General features: G+C 39.7%; 1 protein-coding gene across 5 annotated transcripts in view; it reads right to left on the reverse strand.

Moving 5' to 3' along the window:
- Positions 1-228: 228 nt before the first annotated feature.
- Positions 229-17,884, reverse strand: part of adam23b (ADAM metallopeptidase domain 23b) — a 28,732-nt gene continuing 11,076 nt past the window's right edge. Inside the window, exons 7-27 of one of the 5 annotated variants that reach the window (XM_017302330.2) lie at positions 17,047-17,119; positions 16,714-16,790; positions 16,493-16,558; positions 14,372-14,440; positions 13,966-14,132; positions 13,680-13,764; positions 12,766-12,853; positions 12,028-12,079; positions 11,214-11,313; positions 11,057-11,128; positions 10,882-10,968; positions 10,705-10,785; positions 10,540-10,590; positions 10,393-10,456; positions 10,207-10,312; positions 9,004-9,123; positions 8,720-8,888; positions 6,875-6,986; positions 4,005-4,095; positions 3,091-3,271; positions 229-1,960 (exon numbers count right to left, since the gene is read on the reverse strand). In XM_017302330.2, the coding sequence (XP_017157819.2) occupies positions 1,802-1,960; positions 3,091-3,271; positions 4,005-4,095; positions 6,875-6,986; positions 8,720-8,888; positions 9,004-9,123; positions 10,207-10,312; positions 10,393-10,456; positions 10,540-10,590; positions 10,705-10,785; positions 10,882-10,968; positions 11,057-11,128; positions 11,214-11,313; positions 12,028-12,079; positions 12,766-12,853; positions 13,680-13,764; positions 13,966-14,132; positions 14,372-14,440; positions 16,493-16,558; positions 16,714-16,790; positions 17,047-17,119 (2,070 nt within the window). In that variant the 3' untranslated portion in view covers positions 229-1,801. Of the gene's footprint in view, positions 1,961-3,090; positions 3,272-4,004; positions 4,096-5,667; positions 5,759-6,874; positions 6,987-8,719; positions 8,889-9,003; positions 9,124-10,206; positions 10,313-10,392; positions 10,457-10,539; positions 10,591-10,704; positions 10,786-10,881; positions 10,969-11,056; positions 11,129-11,213; positions 11,314-12,027; positions 12,080-12,765; positions 12,854-13,679; positions 13,765-13,965; positions 14,133-14,371; positions 14,441-16,492; positions 16,559-16,713; positions 16,791-17,046; positions 17,120-17,884 lie in introns of those variants that run through there. The other 4 variants (XM_008398678.3, XM_008398670.3, XM_008398686.3 and 1 more) reach the window with 4 other exon arrangements.

Genomic DNA, 17,884 nt, shown 5'->3' on the forward strand with positions numbered 1-17,884 from the left:
ACATAAAACCCAACATGTAATATTTTACTGAAACAAATAACAATGAAAAATCCAAAACATAGAAAGGACTTTGTTAGGACACAGAACGGAGATCCCCTATTTAACTTTCAGCTTGTTAAGTTATGTAATTCCTAAAAAAGATAGAATAAAATGCACCCTGCCCCCCAAAAATGATGTTTAAATTATTACAGCTACATCAGATGCACAAAAACACAACCACAGCTCAGATAAAATTTGTCAGTAGTTTATTAATGGGTCCAACTGTACATGATGCAGTGAGAGAGGGACACCAGACGATGAGCAACATGGAGGATCACAACAATGCCAGTGCTTTCGGCAGCACCTGGAACACACCAACTACCAGCTGGACTGGAAATGATGATGGACTTTGCATCATGAAACTGTTCTGGCCTCGCTATGCGTAGGCACTGCACAGTTCGCTTGTGTGTCTGATTAAAAATTTTAAACAGCATGAAAAAAAAATAAATAAATAAATAACAGACAAGAAATGACTTACATTCCCACAAATGTAAAAGGGCGCTCTCTTGCTTTACGCTGGAAATATGGATTTTTATTCATTTATTTTTTTATTGTTGTGAATTTTTAGTTTATGCTCACCCACATTTCGAAGCAAAATGAAACAAGATGTTGGAGAGGCCAGATAGAAAAGAGTAATCAGCTGATTTTTTATTTTTTTTTGTAATTCCATGTCTACATTGATGTCACTATTATCCATACTTTTTGTGCAATATCTCCCTTTGCATAGTAAATAAAAGTTAAATGTTCTGGTTGTCGACATGCTCCTATCTTTTGTAGCATATTTTTTTTGCAGATTTTTTTGGGGGACTCCCATATAGAATTATAAGCCCACTACAGTGATTGCATGCATGCAGCTTTTTCAGAAGAGCCAAACTTGATTCCTACTCAGGGGTTTATGAGAGCAAAAGAGGCTAATGCCAATAAGGTGGGTGCTGATGAGGACCTGCCTTGGGCAGGCAAAGGCCTGCGTGGACAGACTTCATGCCCTCACCAGTGGGGGCGGGGAGGCACCACTGGCTGCAGACAGAGTGGGAGGGAAAGTGCTCTGTGTGCAACAACATCCATCTGTTCAGGTGATTGATTCTTTGGCTTTTGAGTCACCATTAGCATTGCTTCATTAGGAGGGGGGTGGGGGAAGATCTTTCCAGACCTGATTGCAGTCTGGATCCCTCTAGAGCTGCATGTTTCTCCTCTGTCTGGCCCAAATCCTACAAGCCTGTCTTGGGTTTTATTTCAGTTATGTCTGCTGTAAAACATGCTAAGATAGAAAACGTAAGCAGCTGAGGTCATTGTGAAATAAGCAGTCGATTGAAAACCCGAACTCCTTATTGGTGTGTCGTTTTACGTGTTGTTCTTTGTTAGTTGGTCTGCATTGTGCACACATGCAGCACCTAAAAGAAGAAATTGAGCTTTAACTGGTTTTCCAGTGTGTTTGGTTTTTAACGAGGCTTTCTCCTGCAATAGATAAATCCTTTTTTTTTTGTCTTTGTATGTTTTTTTTTTAATGCGCTATATTCATAGCTTTGTTAGCCATGCTGAGCCCAAAAGAAAGGGCTTTTCATGCCAAGGAGGGCCAGGAAGCAGCACACCTTGTGTGTAAAGTCATGCCAGGTGAGAGGATGGTGTGGATTCCACCTGAACGCCTGTGCACTGGCACTAAAAGGAGGAGTCGGAAGGGATAGGAAGTTACATGTGGAGTTGAAAAGGCTGCAATTTTAATGTCACTACAATGGGAATTGTTAAAATGTCCACTATGTCTTTTTCAAGTAAATCTAATGCCAAAAATATCAGCAGCAGTAAGTGCAGTCCAGCTGTCAGGTAGCCAACTAAGGAAGCCTCGGAGGAGTCCGTCTTCGACTGTCACCTCTCCTTGAGTTAAATGGCCTGGGCGTTGGGGTCGTAACGCCGCTTCTTCACATTTCTTGTGTGGAGATAAGAAAACAGCAGTCAGTGCAATCCACAAGCATTTCTGCAACACACTTAATGCAACGTGGACAGGCAACTGCACTCATCTCCGCAGCTTACAGTGCTCCTAATATCGCATTAAAAAAAATAAATAAATAAAAAACATTTGGAAGCAGCTATAAAAATATTGTAACAAGAAATGTTACAGTATCGAAGTGAGGACAGGCTTGTCCATGTTGACCAGTTCAGCCTCGACTGCAAACAGACAGAAGTGCCTATGGTCACTGACCTTTAGGTATCAATTTATGATGAAGTAAAGGCTGCAGATCTTATGCTAGCTAGAGTAATATCATTCATACCTCTTGACCTTGTTCCCATGTTGTGAAGTAAGAATTGTTTTACAAAAAAGTTGCTTAAAGTTGCTTCCAATCCAATCTGACTGTTATTTTGCAAAGATAACTATAAGAATTGTTGCTGTAATTGCAACAAAAGATAATTCTACAAAGTCTTAACTCATCATGATAGACAATTTTTGGCCACAATATTTTCCAATTTTATTTGTTTTTAAAACATCTCATTGTTTCATCTTCAAGCGGTATGAATTCTTTTGCGACAAATTGCATTTTTAAGGCATCAAACACTGAATATATTGATTCCTAAACCCAGACTTGTAATCTCCACGTTTTAGTGGAAAATAAATAACCCTTGCTGGTTTCCGAGTATGAACTTCCTCTGTTTTGCCTCTTTTGCAGACAAGTGCTGACTGGCTTGTGTGTGTGCAACATCAGCTTCCACAGTGAGGTGTGGGAGACTCATTACCAGTTTGGATGGGAAAGACATTGTTCCACTCAAAACAAAACCATCTAGGAGGAAGGAACTAACATAAAATATACTCTATGGAGGAGGGAGAGAGGAGACAACCACAAGAACAACGACGACAGCAGCGGCAGCAGCAACAATAACTACTACCAAAGAACGGTGGGACAACACTGAGCACGACAACAGGAGTGATGCATAACCTCCCCGTACTGTGGCTTGCTGTGGGGCTTCTATCACCCTGTCATGCACTTTTTCCAATAGTAAGCCAGCTCAGGGTGGCACTATTGCTGTGCGTGGTTCATGCAGTGCAGTGCGCCGTGTCTGTACCAGGTCTGTGAAGCAGGCAGCAATGGCAGCTGGTGTGGTCGGGTCCGAGCCTTGCCATCCAGGTGGGTGTGGCCAGCCATGCCACAAAGGCTGCAGGCAACAAAAAGGTCCTGGCTTCTCTCTCTGTGCGTTTCTCTGTGTCTGTGCTGTCGCTCTCACCACTCCGTTTAAAAGGCTCAGCCTCAAAACAGTGACGGGTTCGGGAGAAAAATCATGGAAGTGATGAGAGGACGACAAAGTCGGGACCAGATCGCTGTGCTGTTTGGTTCAGCCTTTGTGCAATGAGCTGACCTCCTCCAAGTTAACAAGTCAAACATGCAGAGAACGTGTTTGGACTATTTATCTTTTTTTTTCTCTCCCTTTGTCTGTTGCTCTGTTATGCTGAGAACCATGATGCTTTGCTATTTGGCATGCTTTCGTGGCTGCAGGATTAATAATTCTAATTTAGTTCTTCGGTCTGCTTGGATTAGAGTTTATAACACCCCTGTTGCTCGAGACAGCAGGTTAATCAGCTTCAAACTGGAGCTTAAAACCCATTTTCTTGCTACATCGTTGGATTTCAGAGGGAAAATAAACCTTAAAAATCAAAAGCGCCGTTTCCCCTCACTGAACATGCATGTCAAGCACTGAGAATCTGCCCGTCCAATCAGTTTGAGGTTCTGCTACAAATGCACAGACCTCCTCGAGCCTTTTGCGATAAACTCAAATTCAGATGCATCATAAACAACGTCCACCGCACTTCAGTAAAGCACACGCTCTTTGCAAGTGCATCTTGCAAGTGCATCTTGGAGTAGCATGCTTTTTTTTTTTTTGGTTTTGGAACCATTTTCTGTAGCAGGAGCTCAAACCCTGGTGTCTAGAAGCAGCAGGGATGCTAGAGTTACAGCAGGAGAGGCATGCGGCGTGTTGCTTACTTAAAGCCCCATCCAGTCCCCCCCAGCACTATGGCAGCCACAAGGATGGCTCCGGCGATGGAGCCTATTATTAGATTGGTGGCACTAGGACCTGTGAAGGGTTATGGGGAAAAAGACATGAGTTTCTATACTCACTTCCTGGATTTGTAACATGTAACTAGACAATAAGGATTTCACATGGCATCAAAAACACACCAAGAGTGCTATTACAGGAAAATGATTGAATCTGAAGATGTATTTTGCATGCTTTTCAAACCCCCTTTAGTGTGTAGCGTGGTTTAAATGCACTGGTGCATCTCAATAAATTAGAATATAATGGAAAAGTTATTTTCTTCCAGTAATTCAGTTCAAAAACCTCAAACGGATATTGAACAGATGTGTTATACAATTATACATTTTAGGTGTTCATTTTTTGACAAGTGATATGATCATGGCTTGCAGTGGAAATCCAAAATCTTGTTTCTGAGAAAATTGCAACATGACATAAAATAATTTATTTAAAAAGATATTTTAATAGAAAATGTTTCTGGCTGTGAAATCGGATAGACCTACCGACTTGTCAGCTACCAAAATATTTATTGGCAACATACAGTAATAAAGGAAAAATTTGTGAAAGTAAAAAATGACTACAAACATGTGTGCAAGCAAAAGTGTTTATCGCAGTCCTAAAAGGATTATTAAGCAAGAGGTGCTTCAAAATTTATGGACTACAATTGTTTCCAAATATATTAATAGAGAGCTGAGTAGAAGAAAAACATGCGATAGAGACGAGTGCACCAATACAAGAATAACTGCGTAAGGTGCTTCTGAACTACAGAGGGCATGAGCGTCCTACAAGGCTGAAGAAGAAGAAAAAGGAATTCGGCCAACTGAGCAAAAGTCCAAACTTTTGATTCTGCCTGTATGTTTTTGGGTCCTTTTCATTCACATATTGTGACAGTAATGATCATCAAATTTAATAGAAATAAAAATGTTGACATACATATTTCTGCCTGGAGTAAAAGCATACGCGAGGCTCCCCTTTTGAACTGAACTACTTTACTAATTACACTTTTCAATCATATTTTAATTTGGGATGCACCAGGAATCAAGGCAACATCCTGGAAATGTTTACAGTTATTTGTCGTCATTAGAGGTAATATTTGTCTTTGGTTTGTTAAGGTTGTGAAGAAGACTTGACCCTGGGTATCCATCGCTGAAGAAAGACTGACAGCTGATATATGAGAATATATGTGACCTGCGGTATGAGCAGTACAAAATGTTTTTTTAAGGGGTCCCAGTCACCACACAGCCTCCACTAACTGGACAATTTCATCTAAATGCCCCACATGCCCCAGAAAGGAGAGGATCACAGGAGCAACCACATAACAACTGAGAGTAAAAGAGAGAGGTTGGATGAGAAGAGGAGGGAGGGAGAATGAAGAGAGAGGCTTGTCATAATGGGGGACAACAGGAGAAGAGGAGTGTAAGGGAAATCCATCGATCAATCACACAACACTGAAAACAACCAATCACATGACAACTAATATGGTCATCACCAACACACGAGGAAACACAAAGCCACCGGGACGCACACACGGGCTCAGGCCGGCTCACGAGACCGCCCGCACACTGAGGCACCACTATGAGGAGGAAGAGCTGTGAAAGGGTTAAAGATGCTTACTCTATTCCCCACCCTGTGCCTCCAAAAATCACCCCCAGGGCCAGAATGGTCCCTGCTACTGCCCCTATCAGCCTGTTAGTGGCCACGCTCACTGTGCAGAGGGAAAAGGAGCATTATTACCACCCTGTCAAAAACAAAAAACGCAACCTTCTGCTGCAGAGTCATGGATGGAGCAATTCCCATCCTTCAAAATTGTGGTCGCGGTAGCCGGTATGAGGCTGAAATTTTGCGTTGGGATTTCTGTTCAGAATCAAAGCAAACTCTAGCTCAATGTTACCGGCTAAATTTGTTCTTTTTCTTTTTTTTACAACCCTGGTACATCCGTAATCCCTTTGAACCACCTCGCATCTAAATGAAATCAAACATCTTGCAATTAACGCCTATCATATGAAATGCATAAGACCTGTCCATACTAAATAAATATAGACAGTGGAAACCAGACATTTACATGTATTACATAAAAAGTCCAATGAGCTTATTATTCTCAGTGTTTTGCATTAGTGTCCTGAATAAACTTGGTATTTAATTTGGCTGGATGATTAGGGTCATTGTACTTTGGGAAAATTCATCTGTGTCCAAGATTTAACAATCTGATGACCCCTTAGGCTGCATTGTTTTCACGAGATGATCTTTCCTCGTGATGCCTTCTATTCTGGGAGGTGCACTACTCCTTCCTGCTGCAAAACACCCACACAGTCAGTTACTTCACAGTTTGGATGGTACTCAGGCAACTTTCCCCTTTTTTCCTTCTAAATGTAACAATAGGCATTAAAGCGTTGAATAAATTTGATCCAGGGTGGATTTTCATACTGCAATTTTTTTTTATATGTTGCTTTTGGATATATGACTTCTTAAAACATGGTCATCTCTATGACACAGTTTACTTTGCATATAAGTCTTTGAACAGATGAACGTAACACATTCAGGTCTCAGTGAACTCTAACCAAGGATGAACCAGACATGTTGAGGTCTGTAATTCTCTCCTTAATATGGTGAAAATAATATTTAAAAAATCTCCAAAAATCTCCCAAAAAATTTTCTCTGTTTTATTATGGCATTTATCAAATAGAAATAATTTTGGTCATTTTATATTACACAACGCATGTAAATATCTGGTTTCGTCTGATAATAACTTCACGCAAACTTGTCTATAATATATTTTTTTCTTTTTTTTAGATGGCAGAGGCTGACAGAGGGAGAAACCGACCCTTGGGTTCTTCGGTTGTAGTGATGTCGGTCTCTTTGGGCGGGTCAGGCATGCTGCAGTCTGTCCCTGCCCATGTGGCGTCACATGTGCATGTGGCTTCATTGTTGCACACCTGTTTGGAGCAGACAGAAATTAATGAAGCAGTGAGGGGGGAGAGCAGGAGCTTTTAAAAAAAAATCTGCTTATGCATCAGGTCTATTTTGGGAAACGTCTTCCTTAGAAACTTTTGCCCAACAGCCATTTATTGTGCGCCGTGTCATCAAAACCAGAAAAAGAGAAACAGGGAAATATTACTCAGGTTCACCTTTCAAGTTGCTTTACGTACAAAGCATATGCGTTACATTCTGTGCAATTGCATATTTAACAAACCTTACAGAGCTTATTTAAACAACAAAACAAGTGTAAGAATGTAAAGGTGCCAGAAGTCATGAGTAGTGCTCCGACTATTATTTCAGTCGCTAACGTTTAATATTATGAAGCAAGATGTAGAACAGAGTCAGAGAGACACAGCCAGAGTTTGAAAACCTGAGTTGACTTACAAATTTGAGAACAAATTTAAAAGACCAAATTAGTCATATCTGCTTAAATTCAGTATCACCCAAAGGCACTTATCAGCATATTAAACACACTTATCAGAACAAACTGACTGATAAGTGCCTTTGGGTGATACTGAATTTTAATTTGTGATTAATGTGAATATATATTTGTGATTAATATATATATATATATATATATATATATATATATATATATATATATATATATATATATATATATATATATATATATAATATATAAATTTTTTTTTCAGTATGCATTGGTACATCCTTTGTGGGTTTTTGTCTTTTTTGCTATTCATCAATTAATCTACTTATATTTATCCATGTTTGTATTTTCATGGTTTTGTGTTACCATGAAACTAAAACTATTGATTTAGGTTAATTTTTGTACCTAAACCAATGTAACTAAATCATGTAACTTCAAAATAGTCTTGCTATGACTTCAGAAAATTATTAGTATCACTATTTATCAAGATTTTAAAAAATTTACTTTTATGTCATATTCCTACAGTTTACGCTCTTTTATTGAGAAGCAAGGGAAGGAGCTGGAGTTCAACTTAGCACATCTGTGGTTGTGCCCAGATGGTCAGCTGGTTGAACATCGGCTACCATATCTTATTTATACAAGAAAAAAAAACACTTGAAAATATTTCACGTTTCAAAAATGACTCATTAAAATAAGTGTTTTCATTTAAGCTGTTTGGCAAATTTGTTTTAGTCAAATTTACCATGTGAATAATCATATTGGCCCATGTTTGTTCTCAAATTTGTAAGTCAACTCAGGTTTTCAAACTCTGACTGTGTATCTCTGACTCTGTTCTACATCTTGCTGAAGGCCCCATGGTGACATTTTAGAGGTTTTGGAGACTTCTTCTGGTATCCTGCTGTCTTTTCTCAGAGTGAACTTTGCCATGACGGACACACCTGGGTGTCCTGGCTTTGAATCTCCTCCAAGACTATTTTCCATATAGTAAAAAAGTTGATGTAAAATTATTTTCAGAGCTCTTACCAGATTTATAAGCATGTAAAACCGTACTTTTTAAGCAATAATAAATGTGTGTGTGTGTGTGTGTGTGTGTGTGTGTGTGTGTTTATTATTTGTCATTCAGTAAAACTGTCGTTTTCTCATGTCTGCCTGGACAAAGTTGTGATATTTCAAGCAGGTTCCACATGAGACCAAAGTCTGAGAGCATGTATTGTGTCATTCCACTAACCTTGTAACAAAAATAATTTATTTCTCCAGTTCATACTAAAAATAACAATTACTGGATCCATTGAGACTCACCCCATGGGCAGAGCACACCTGTCCATTAGGCCCGATGGGGCAGGTGCTCATGTTGAGTGACTGGATGGGCAGACACTTATGGTCAAGGCACATCATTGACGGCCCACAGGGAGTCCCATCCTCCACGTAGCCTAAATCGGTGTCATCGTCCAAAAGGACGTGGGCACCACTGGCAGGACGAGGTGAAAATGGAGGAAGAACAGAATCAAATATTGTCAGAAAATTGTCCCTGTACACCTTGGTTGTGGTGTTAAACAGGGCTATAACAAATCGAAAGTGTTTACGTGCACTGTATCACGTTGCCTTGGTGGTTGAAGGAGGTGGGAGTGATGTCTCCTTTCATCATTCCAATGCGCGGTGTTCGCCCCACGTTGGTACACAGAAGATAACCACAGAACACGTCACTGTAACAGAAAAGCAGACACAGATTTTTTAAAACAAAAAACAAAAAAAATGTTTTATTGTCTCTAGCGGCCTTTATCTGAGAGAGATCAGGCAGGAAAGTGGGTAATGAGAAAGGGGGGAAGACATGCTGCAAAGGTCATCAGGCCGGGACTCGAGCCAGTGACGGCCGCGTCAAGGACTAGGGCCTCCGTTCATGGGTTGTGTCACCGCAACACCCCCAGCTCTTTAACCTGAATGACCTAAAGTTCAGGTCACTCACCATTGAGTTACCTCACTCCTCATCTGACTCACCAATTTCCCGGCACCACGTCCCACCAGGAAACGCCTGGTGGTGGATCGCGGTTCAGCGAAATCGGTGAGTTCCCAGTGCAGATTGTGCTGCTGAGCACCTACAAACTTTGACAGAGATTGTTTGTTAAAGAGTCTAGGAAGATGCCATTAACATCTCAACCTTTCTCTTTATTGGATCAAATCAAACCTGTCCATTATACCACTATAAACTCCAAAGTGTAAAATATAATCAAACACAACCACAAAAAAAAAAACTCTGCACACATTAAACAGAAATACCTAGACTAAAGCCAGTTTCGATTAGTTTGATACATAGAGTTTAGCTAGAATAGTATACAGTGCAATCCTGGCTTTAAAATGCACCATTTGTTTTAAACTTTTTTCCTCCACTTAACTGTCCATCAATATGCTCGAACACAGAGCCATACATACAGATGGCCAGTCAGCCACTTCAGCAGTAGTTTTGTGGGTCAAATGTTTGCTTGAGGAACTAAACATTTGGTGTTCATTTGAATAAAGTAATAATGATCAAAGTGAAAAGAAATACACTATTTGAAAATATTACTATAAATGTAATAAATCTATAAAATATATAAATTACACTTTTTGAATCGACTTATATAACAAAATTAATTTTTAATTATATTAAAACATACTGTTCGATTCTGACTTAAAAAGCACAGTTCCTCAACAAAGAGAGTTGTTTGGTGCCCCCTTTTGGGGAATTGTAAAATAAGCAGAAATTGAATTTAGAGCTGAGAAGCTGCAGTGTCTCTGCCTTTGTGACTCACTGCTTGCTACACTGGATCCATCGGTCCCCGTCTTTTCCGCAGTTGCCCTTTTCTGTCCCCTCCGTGTTCAGCTTCTCGTAGCAGAACTTCTCTGAACTTCCAGCCTCTGAAATAAAGAGGCGACAAATGACCATAATCTCTTTTGTGGATCTCCACAGGCTTAATCTAGAATCAACGCAATCTCACTGGATCCCCAGATGTATTTGCACTGGTTTTCTCTTGTCTTGCATTCTCCAGTGTAGCAGCGACCCTTCAACATAGGAAAAAGGGTAAATTAACATTTTTAGGTGGCTGCTCTTGCTTCATAATCACACAAAAGCCTTCTTCTCATACCTGGTTGACTTGACACATGTAGCCGTCTTGTTTATGCAGGTTGGGTGGGCACTACAAGGTCATAAACAAAGCACAGCTTCTTAGCAATCCTCCTCAACACATAATTTTTTTTTTTTTAAATAATGTAAAACAAAAAAACAAAAATTTTGCAAAAGTAGAAAACACCTGTCCAGAGTCTCCAGTGCAGGTCTCTGAGATGTCGCAGTCATTCACAGCGTAGCGACAGCTGTAACCACGTGGGTAAAACTGGTAAGAAATGCAGAAAACCATTAAGGTTTGTTTTTGTTTTTTTTTTCCCCAAATGAACCCCAAACATTCTGTGTTTTATAACCAAACTCATACCAGACATGTGACGTTGCAGCAAGGCCCATCACTGCAGTGCGCTCCATTAGCAAGCGAACACTTCTTGCAGCAGCCCTTGTGGCAGTCCTCAAGATAAAAAGAAGGTTTAATCTATCTTAGCAAATCAGGTGACAGCAAAAGTGCAGAACAAAGCAAGAGAAAAATAAAAACCTACTGATCTCAGTCCACAGTCACACTCCTCTCCAACTTCTACATATCCGTTTCCACAATGAGCCACCTCAAACAGCTGCCAAAGCAAGAAGAGACAGCATGAGGCAAGCATGGCAAGAAGGACAGGTAAGGAAAGGGGAAGAAGTATGTGTGCACCAAACCTTTGTTGGTCTGTTAAATAGACATGAGCCTCCACCTTTCAAAAGAAACTCCCTGTAGTCGGAGATGCTGCATTTGGAGAACCTCTGTGGATGTTGGACCCTGCAGCCGCAGAAAACATCCGTTTGATGTTAAACAACAGCAGCGTCAATATTTCAAAGTACAGCCAGAGAGCTTAAAGATCTGCTTTCCTTCAAAGACATTTTCAATGTGCACTTACATCAGAATGACGTCCTATAATTTATTAATGTGTTTCTAGACCTAAACCATTCAGTGGCACATCTTGTGGATTTTTTATATTGCTTGCTTGCACTGTATTCATAGCTGAGGTGAGCCTGCATCCAACTCCCACCTTCTCCTTGGAGACTACACAATGTAAGAAGAAACTATAGAAACTTTCTATCAGGAAAAAAAATGGCAGAAATAAAAATGTCCCTGGCAGTACCTCAAGGAAACACTTTGAACACACTACTTCCTTATGGAGAAATCAAAAGAAAACAAAAAATATGGTTTATGCTTAGGAACAATTTCCAGAGGTGTGAAGGAGCCATGTTCATCTGTTCAACTGTGTACCCAAGCACTGCCTCAGTTAGATATGAGCCAACAGTCTGTGGACACAAGATGTTGTCCGAGGTTTCCCTTTAAAACTCCGTAGACATGCACAGCAAGTTGAAAACTAAAAAGTGAAAATCCTCACATAGCTAAACTCTTGATCACTGTACCACTGCGAGCGCATAAATAAAGCATTTGCTATGATTTCACCCTGACCTCTCTCTCCCTCTCTTGTGTGTATATGCATGCGAATGTTAACATTACCCAGTGTCCTCCATTATGCAGCCGCTCCAAGAGCTTGCACACCCACACTCTTCTGCAAGACGAGAGCACACAAAAAACAAACACACACATTTACCGGAGGATTTGGATTTCTGAGGGAATTTACCGAGTAGCTTTCTAAACTTGTTTTCATGATTTTGCTCACAGCATATTTTTAAGTAACCAGTGTTGGAACCGTCAGGCCCTGTGTGACCCTTTGGCCTCAAGCGCCTGGAGTGAAAGTGTCTTGTTTGGCGACTTTTGAATCATCTATCCAAATTTTGCATGTCAAAAGATTATGCATAAAGGAACTATTTTTTTTCACAAAGTTCATCAACCATATTTCAGGCAAAATTTAATAAAGAAATTATTAAATAAATAATGGTCCTGATTCAAGCTTTTCAATTGAAGCAAAACAGCCTGAAATTAGAGAGAAAGGACATAAAGAGACCTAAGAGGGACTAAAACTGATGTAACAGGAGTATTTTTTCTAAAGTGGAAGTTGAAACTCAGTGAAAGTCTTTTCGGAAGAGGAGGAAACCTCTGTGGACTCTTAGACACAGCCGCTCGCCTTCTTATCTGACCTTGACCAAGAGGACTGAGAATCTACACTGTTATCACTAACTGAAATACCCCATTTATCTATAGACTACTGTTTTCTAAACACTTTAAATGCTAGGAAAAAAGTCTGGTCTTTCAAGTAAAGTAGCGGTGGGCAAACTAAATGTGTTTCATGTATACTTCTCTTGGCTGCAGGGTCCCACTGGATACCCAGGTTCTGTGCCAGACTCTGAGACAGAGACACGAACATGGACGAGGTGGTGCCGTACTGTGGAGACAGCAGTAAGTACAGGTTGTACATCAGCATGTTCGTAGATACACAAGCAGATATTTGTGAAGCAGAAGAAAACTGATGCACCATTTCTTAAAATGTTTCACAAAAAATATCTGGAAAAAAATTTAGCCTGCATTTGTATTTAGCTGCTGTCCAGTTGAGTTCTGATTTTTAACCTTGCCTGTTTGGGACCCCAAAAAATGACTTCAGTTGTTTCTGCTTTAAGGATATTCTGACCCATCCATTCATGGAGATTACTGACTCAGTGAAGGGGAGTGGACTATGGTCAAGTGGTCAAGTGGTCAAGTGGTGTCATTTAAATATATAAAGCTCTGTGTCAGCATCATAGGTATTTATTCGTCATGCACTCCACAAATCTGCCCAGAGTGGCAGAAAAAAAATAAAAATAAAAAACATAAAAGGTCCTGTTTCCAGTTTGCCATAAGCAACATGTGTAAGAATGTGTTTTGTCAGATGAGATCAAATCTGCACATTTTGGCTGACATCCAATTACTATGTGTGGAGGAAAACTAGCATTGCACATCCCCCTGAGCACACAATGACCTCAGCATCATCCTGTGGAGACAGGGGAGCTGGACCAAGTTAAAACATACACCCAAAGCTGCAAAGGATCTGCTCAGAGCAAAATATAGACATGAGCTGTAATGGAAGTGCTTCATTCTCCTTCCGCTTCACCATAATGCACCACTTTGTGTTGGCTGATCAAGTAGAATTTCCATAAAACACAAAACTATTTGTGATTGGAATGCGTTCATTGGGTCTGTAGTTTCGGCTGTGGCTGTATCACAGTAAATCTGACCTCGTTGACCCCCACTCCTCGGCTCACGGAGCACATGCCACCAAAGTACGCGGCGCTGCTTCTCCTGTAGTGGAAGGTCACATTTCTGCAATTGGGACAGAATCAAAAAAAAAAAAAAAGTAAAAGATTAGCATCAAGCCAAAGATAAAACCATCTGACGACATGTGAATAAACAAGGAGTTCTGTTTTGGGGCAGATAACTATTTATAAAGCTTACAGCTTAAATGAAATGAAAATAAATAAATAAGAATCAGTTCCCTTCTATCTGGCATTACAAACAACTTACGAGAGGAGCTGCACGGAGTCGGCGTGCAGCTTGATGCTCTGCTGGCGATATTTGGAGAAATCTCGCAGCATTTCCAGCGGCTTCACACCTATGGGGATCTGATCCTTGTCTGTCCAGATCTCCAAAGCGACGAGCACCACACGAGTGTGCAGCTGGTCTTTGAAGATCTGTCATTGAAGTGTGCCATGAATGGAAGCAAAGAAAAAAAACAAAAACACACACACACACAGATAGAGAGCAGCACGGGGTGGGGGGGGTAAGAGAAAGCAGGACAGCAGGGGTGAGTTTGGATTTAGAACACTGAGAGCAGGGGAGAAATTGTTGAAAATAAAACACAATCCTTGTGGTGACTGCTCTAAATATTGTGCAATGCATTCATGAAAAGGTAGCTACAGAGGGTACTTACGCCATCAACAAGATTCACCACTGATTTCGCAAAGTTTTTTGTGTGCTGCTTGTTTTTGTGTCTCTTATACTGCGGAGACAGAAAAAGGACACATGATGGTTCAGTTACAGTGCGACTTCATGATGCACACACGCGTTTTCAGAGACAAAGCTCCCTCTTGTGGGGGACAAAGAGGCAGGCCTGAAATATTAATGAAGGGATGCAGGGCATTTCCTGACATTTAATCCTTTTCAACATTTCCTGTCTCAGGTCAATAAGGATTACTTCTGTGTTCCAAGCATGTAAAATGTCAGAGAAATAGGGAAGAATCTTTTTTATTAAAGCTTTTATTTATTTCAGCCACTTGCATGTACTTCCTAAGTGCATTACTTTTAATTTGTTTTAATTGAAATGCTTCTGGCGTTGCACTCTTAGAGCTTCTCACAAGAGGATTTTTGTCCTTTTCTTCCTCAGTTGTCAATGTAAATTAAATTTGAAATTCCAACGCTGACAACTGTTCATTTATTTCAATTTTGCATGTTTATTTTTCTAAAAATTTAACTTCAAGATCCAGAAACGTAGTTTTGGCAAGAACCTGCAACATGTAACCTGCAGAAAACAAAACAAAACTGATATTTTAAAATCTACTCTAAATAAACATGTAATTTATTCAAATTTGTCCACAGCTGCATACATTTCCATTGGTGTTATAAGTTAAATGTTCAAAATTGCATAAAAGGGACACCTTTAAAATAACATTAAGCAGATTTTTGGGTGCTATACTCAACTTGAATTTGCCAGTGAAATCTGAACTAGAATCTGAGACGATAACACAGCCAAGTCGAGGTGTGGTTAGAGTTACAAGCCATAAAACCATATAGATTTACCAATTGTAGAGATGCTAAGTACTTAAGGACCATTAGTAATACAAGCCAATACAGGTCAGCCATATTGAATCTGACCTCGAGAGACTCTGGTACAAATTGAATACACCATTAGTTCATCTTACGGTGGCCTACTTTTCAAGGCTCGCCAACAACGACCGCTGAACAATGTGTGTTCAAAACTTTTAAGATTAAATCCTAGCTACATTCTCTTTCTTGATCAGGTTTGCCAACAATAAAAATGAGTCTAATAAATCGACCACAGCGGTGGAGGACCAAAATGTGACTGCTGCAATTTATGCACTTGGGTTATTGGTTAGGTTATGGTTTCATTTGCAAAAACCTAATTGTCACTTACAATTATTGCTATTACAGAGGACTTCACCCCACCTATTTATGGTTCAATAACTGCATCTACACAAGGGTGGTAGACAGTGCTAAAACCTTCCTCCTAGCTCTGATTGGTTGTGTCTGACTGGGAGCGGTGCATTTCTGTAGATGGCAATAATGCCACTGGGAAGAGATGGAGGAGCTCAATTTTTTCACATATTATCTCATACCATACTTTCAAGACATAGTAATAGTTTTAACAAATATGCTAAAACCATATATATTTTTTGCTTTACATAAAAGTTGTATACTGCTGTAGAGAGTGTCTTTGGAGTAAAAATTCAGTAAACTTGAGTGGGGTGATAGTCTGTTATGTCTCCAAGCTACTGCGCTCATATTACATTTTTCTGGACCTTCATCATCGTATAAATCAGCATAAATCTTCACCTAATAACTCGAATAGCAGCTGGGCATGCTGTTGATGCTGCTTTCTATTTTTAAGCTTTTTTAGATATTTCTCCATGACAGTCATGAAAATAATAAGTCTGACGACAACTGAAAAGAAAAGGTTCTGAAAATAATCAATTAGGCTAATTAAGTCTATACATACATACATTGAAACAGTTTAAGTTGAATATTATAGTGTTTTTTTTATGTAAGTATGAAAGATGCTACATTTATGAGAGCCACACAGACACATTCGCCCACACACACAAAAAAGGGGAACTCCAACCTCAAATCTAAGCATGCAAAATGTCACGACAGGGCTCCAGAGTAGGACAAAAAGAATGAAGTCAGTTTATGCCTTAGCTTTACATACAACCAAACTTGTGACTTCTACTGTATAGTAGAAGCTTAGGAACAAAAACAAAATGAAATTAGTCAAAAGAATGGAATTTACACAACTGCCTCCAGTAAAACCACATACCATACTGTGGTCACTAACAATCATGATTTCCAAATACTTCATCTCCTCAAAGGCGCTACGAGGCATCTGCGAAGCAAAACAAACAATTACAAGGCAATTGAAAACATGTAATTTGAGGTGGTGCACCGCATGTTTAACCGTGCACAGACTAATCTAAATTCATTGTTGTAAACACGAGGGACGGTGATCTAAAAGTGTTCCATTGGTTCAGAGGGACTCACTGCTCGTTTTTTTCTGCGCCTCAGCCAGGATAACTCATTTAGCTCGGAGAAGAGGTCCTCCTCCCCGTCCTCGTACACTGCAAACACACATAGGCAAACAGTGACAACTCAACATAAACATGTGAGATATTTACCACCATGTAGGCTTCAAGTTGTGCATTCAGGCCAGCTGGGATGGGCTTTTACTGGGGTACTTTCCTAGAACAAATCTAAGTCATTTCTCATCTTCCCCAGTGTGTTAAGTAACAGAGAGCCAGTGTTGAGGGTGTGGTGCTGGTCATGGGTGGAGGAGTGATGGACAAGCTTATGTAAGGTGATAAATGACAACATTACCCTGTTCTTCTGAACCATGGTTGGATAGAATTGAGGCTGCTCTCTTTATTTTGTGAGGCCTTGCAGCTGTATCCTGCAGGATGGAAGAAAACATCACAATAGGAACTCAGACAGGCAGGAAAATGTGTTTCTTCGAAGCTATTGCAAAAATAAATGTGGAAAGCTGATAACAGCAGAACAATGTGGGAAGTCAACAACGGGAATAAAAACAGAAATAGGGGAATTTTTCATAAGAAACAATCGAGTAAATTGCCAGATGTCTTAGATTAAACAAGATTACAGTGAATCATAGAAATGCTTTAACGTAGGGAAACATAATCTTTTATTTTTGTGCACAACGTGCTGCTTACAGGATTATTGCATTTCTGTTTATTCATCCATTTATTTGTTGATTTTCTTGCAGGGGTGAACCAACATTTTAGAGGGCCCTATTCAGAATTGGACATGGGGGCCCCATCTCCAACATCAACAATATTTCTTCAAAAATGTCCAGCATTGATTGCAGCTGTGTTTAGCTAACACTCTGGGATGTCATAAATTACTAGTGAAGAAACAATAAAAGTCCAAAATAATTGAAGAATGTGTTTTTCTTCACTCCAAACTTCCCCTCATTTGACATTATTTTTTTAAATTATACATAATAATAAATTCTCTCAAAGTCTAAGTTACGAATGTTGATATTGCTCTCAAGTATTGAACATTTTTCTCCATGAGATTACAATTGCATTGCTCAAGTGAAATTAAATTCAAATATTTTAAATTTGCTAATAGTATAAAAAAATTAAGAAAATTTGAAAATGAGTTTTCTCCCCATTATTTTATGTACAAATTAAATGTT

Source organism: Poecilia reticulata, chromosome 2, assembly GCF_904066995.2.
Source record: "Poecilia reticulata chromosome 2, P_reticulata-male-v2, whole genome shotgun sequence".
Taxonomy (NCBI): domain Eukaryota; kingdom Metazoa; phylum Chordata; class Actinopteri; order Cyprinodontiformes; family Poeciliidae; genus Poecilia; species Poecilia reticulata.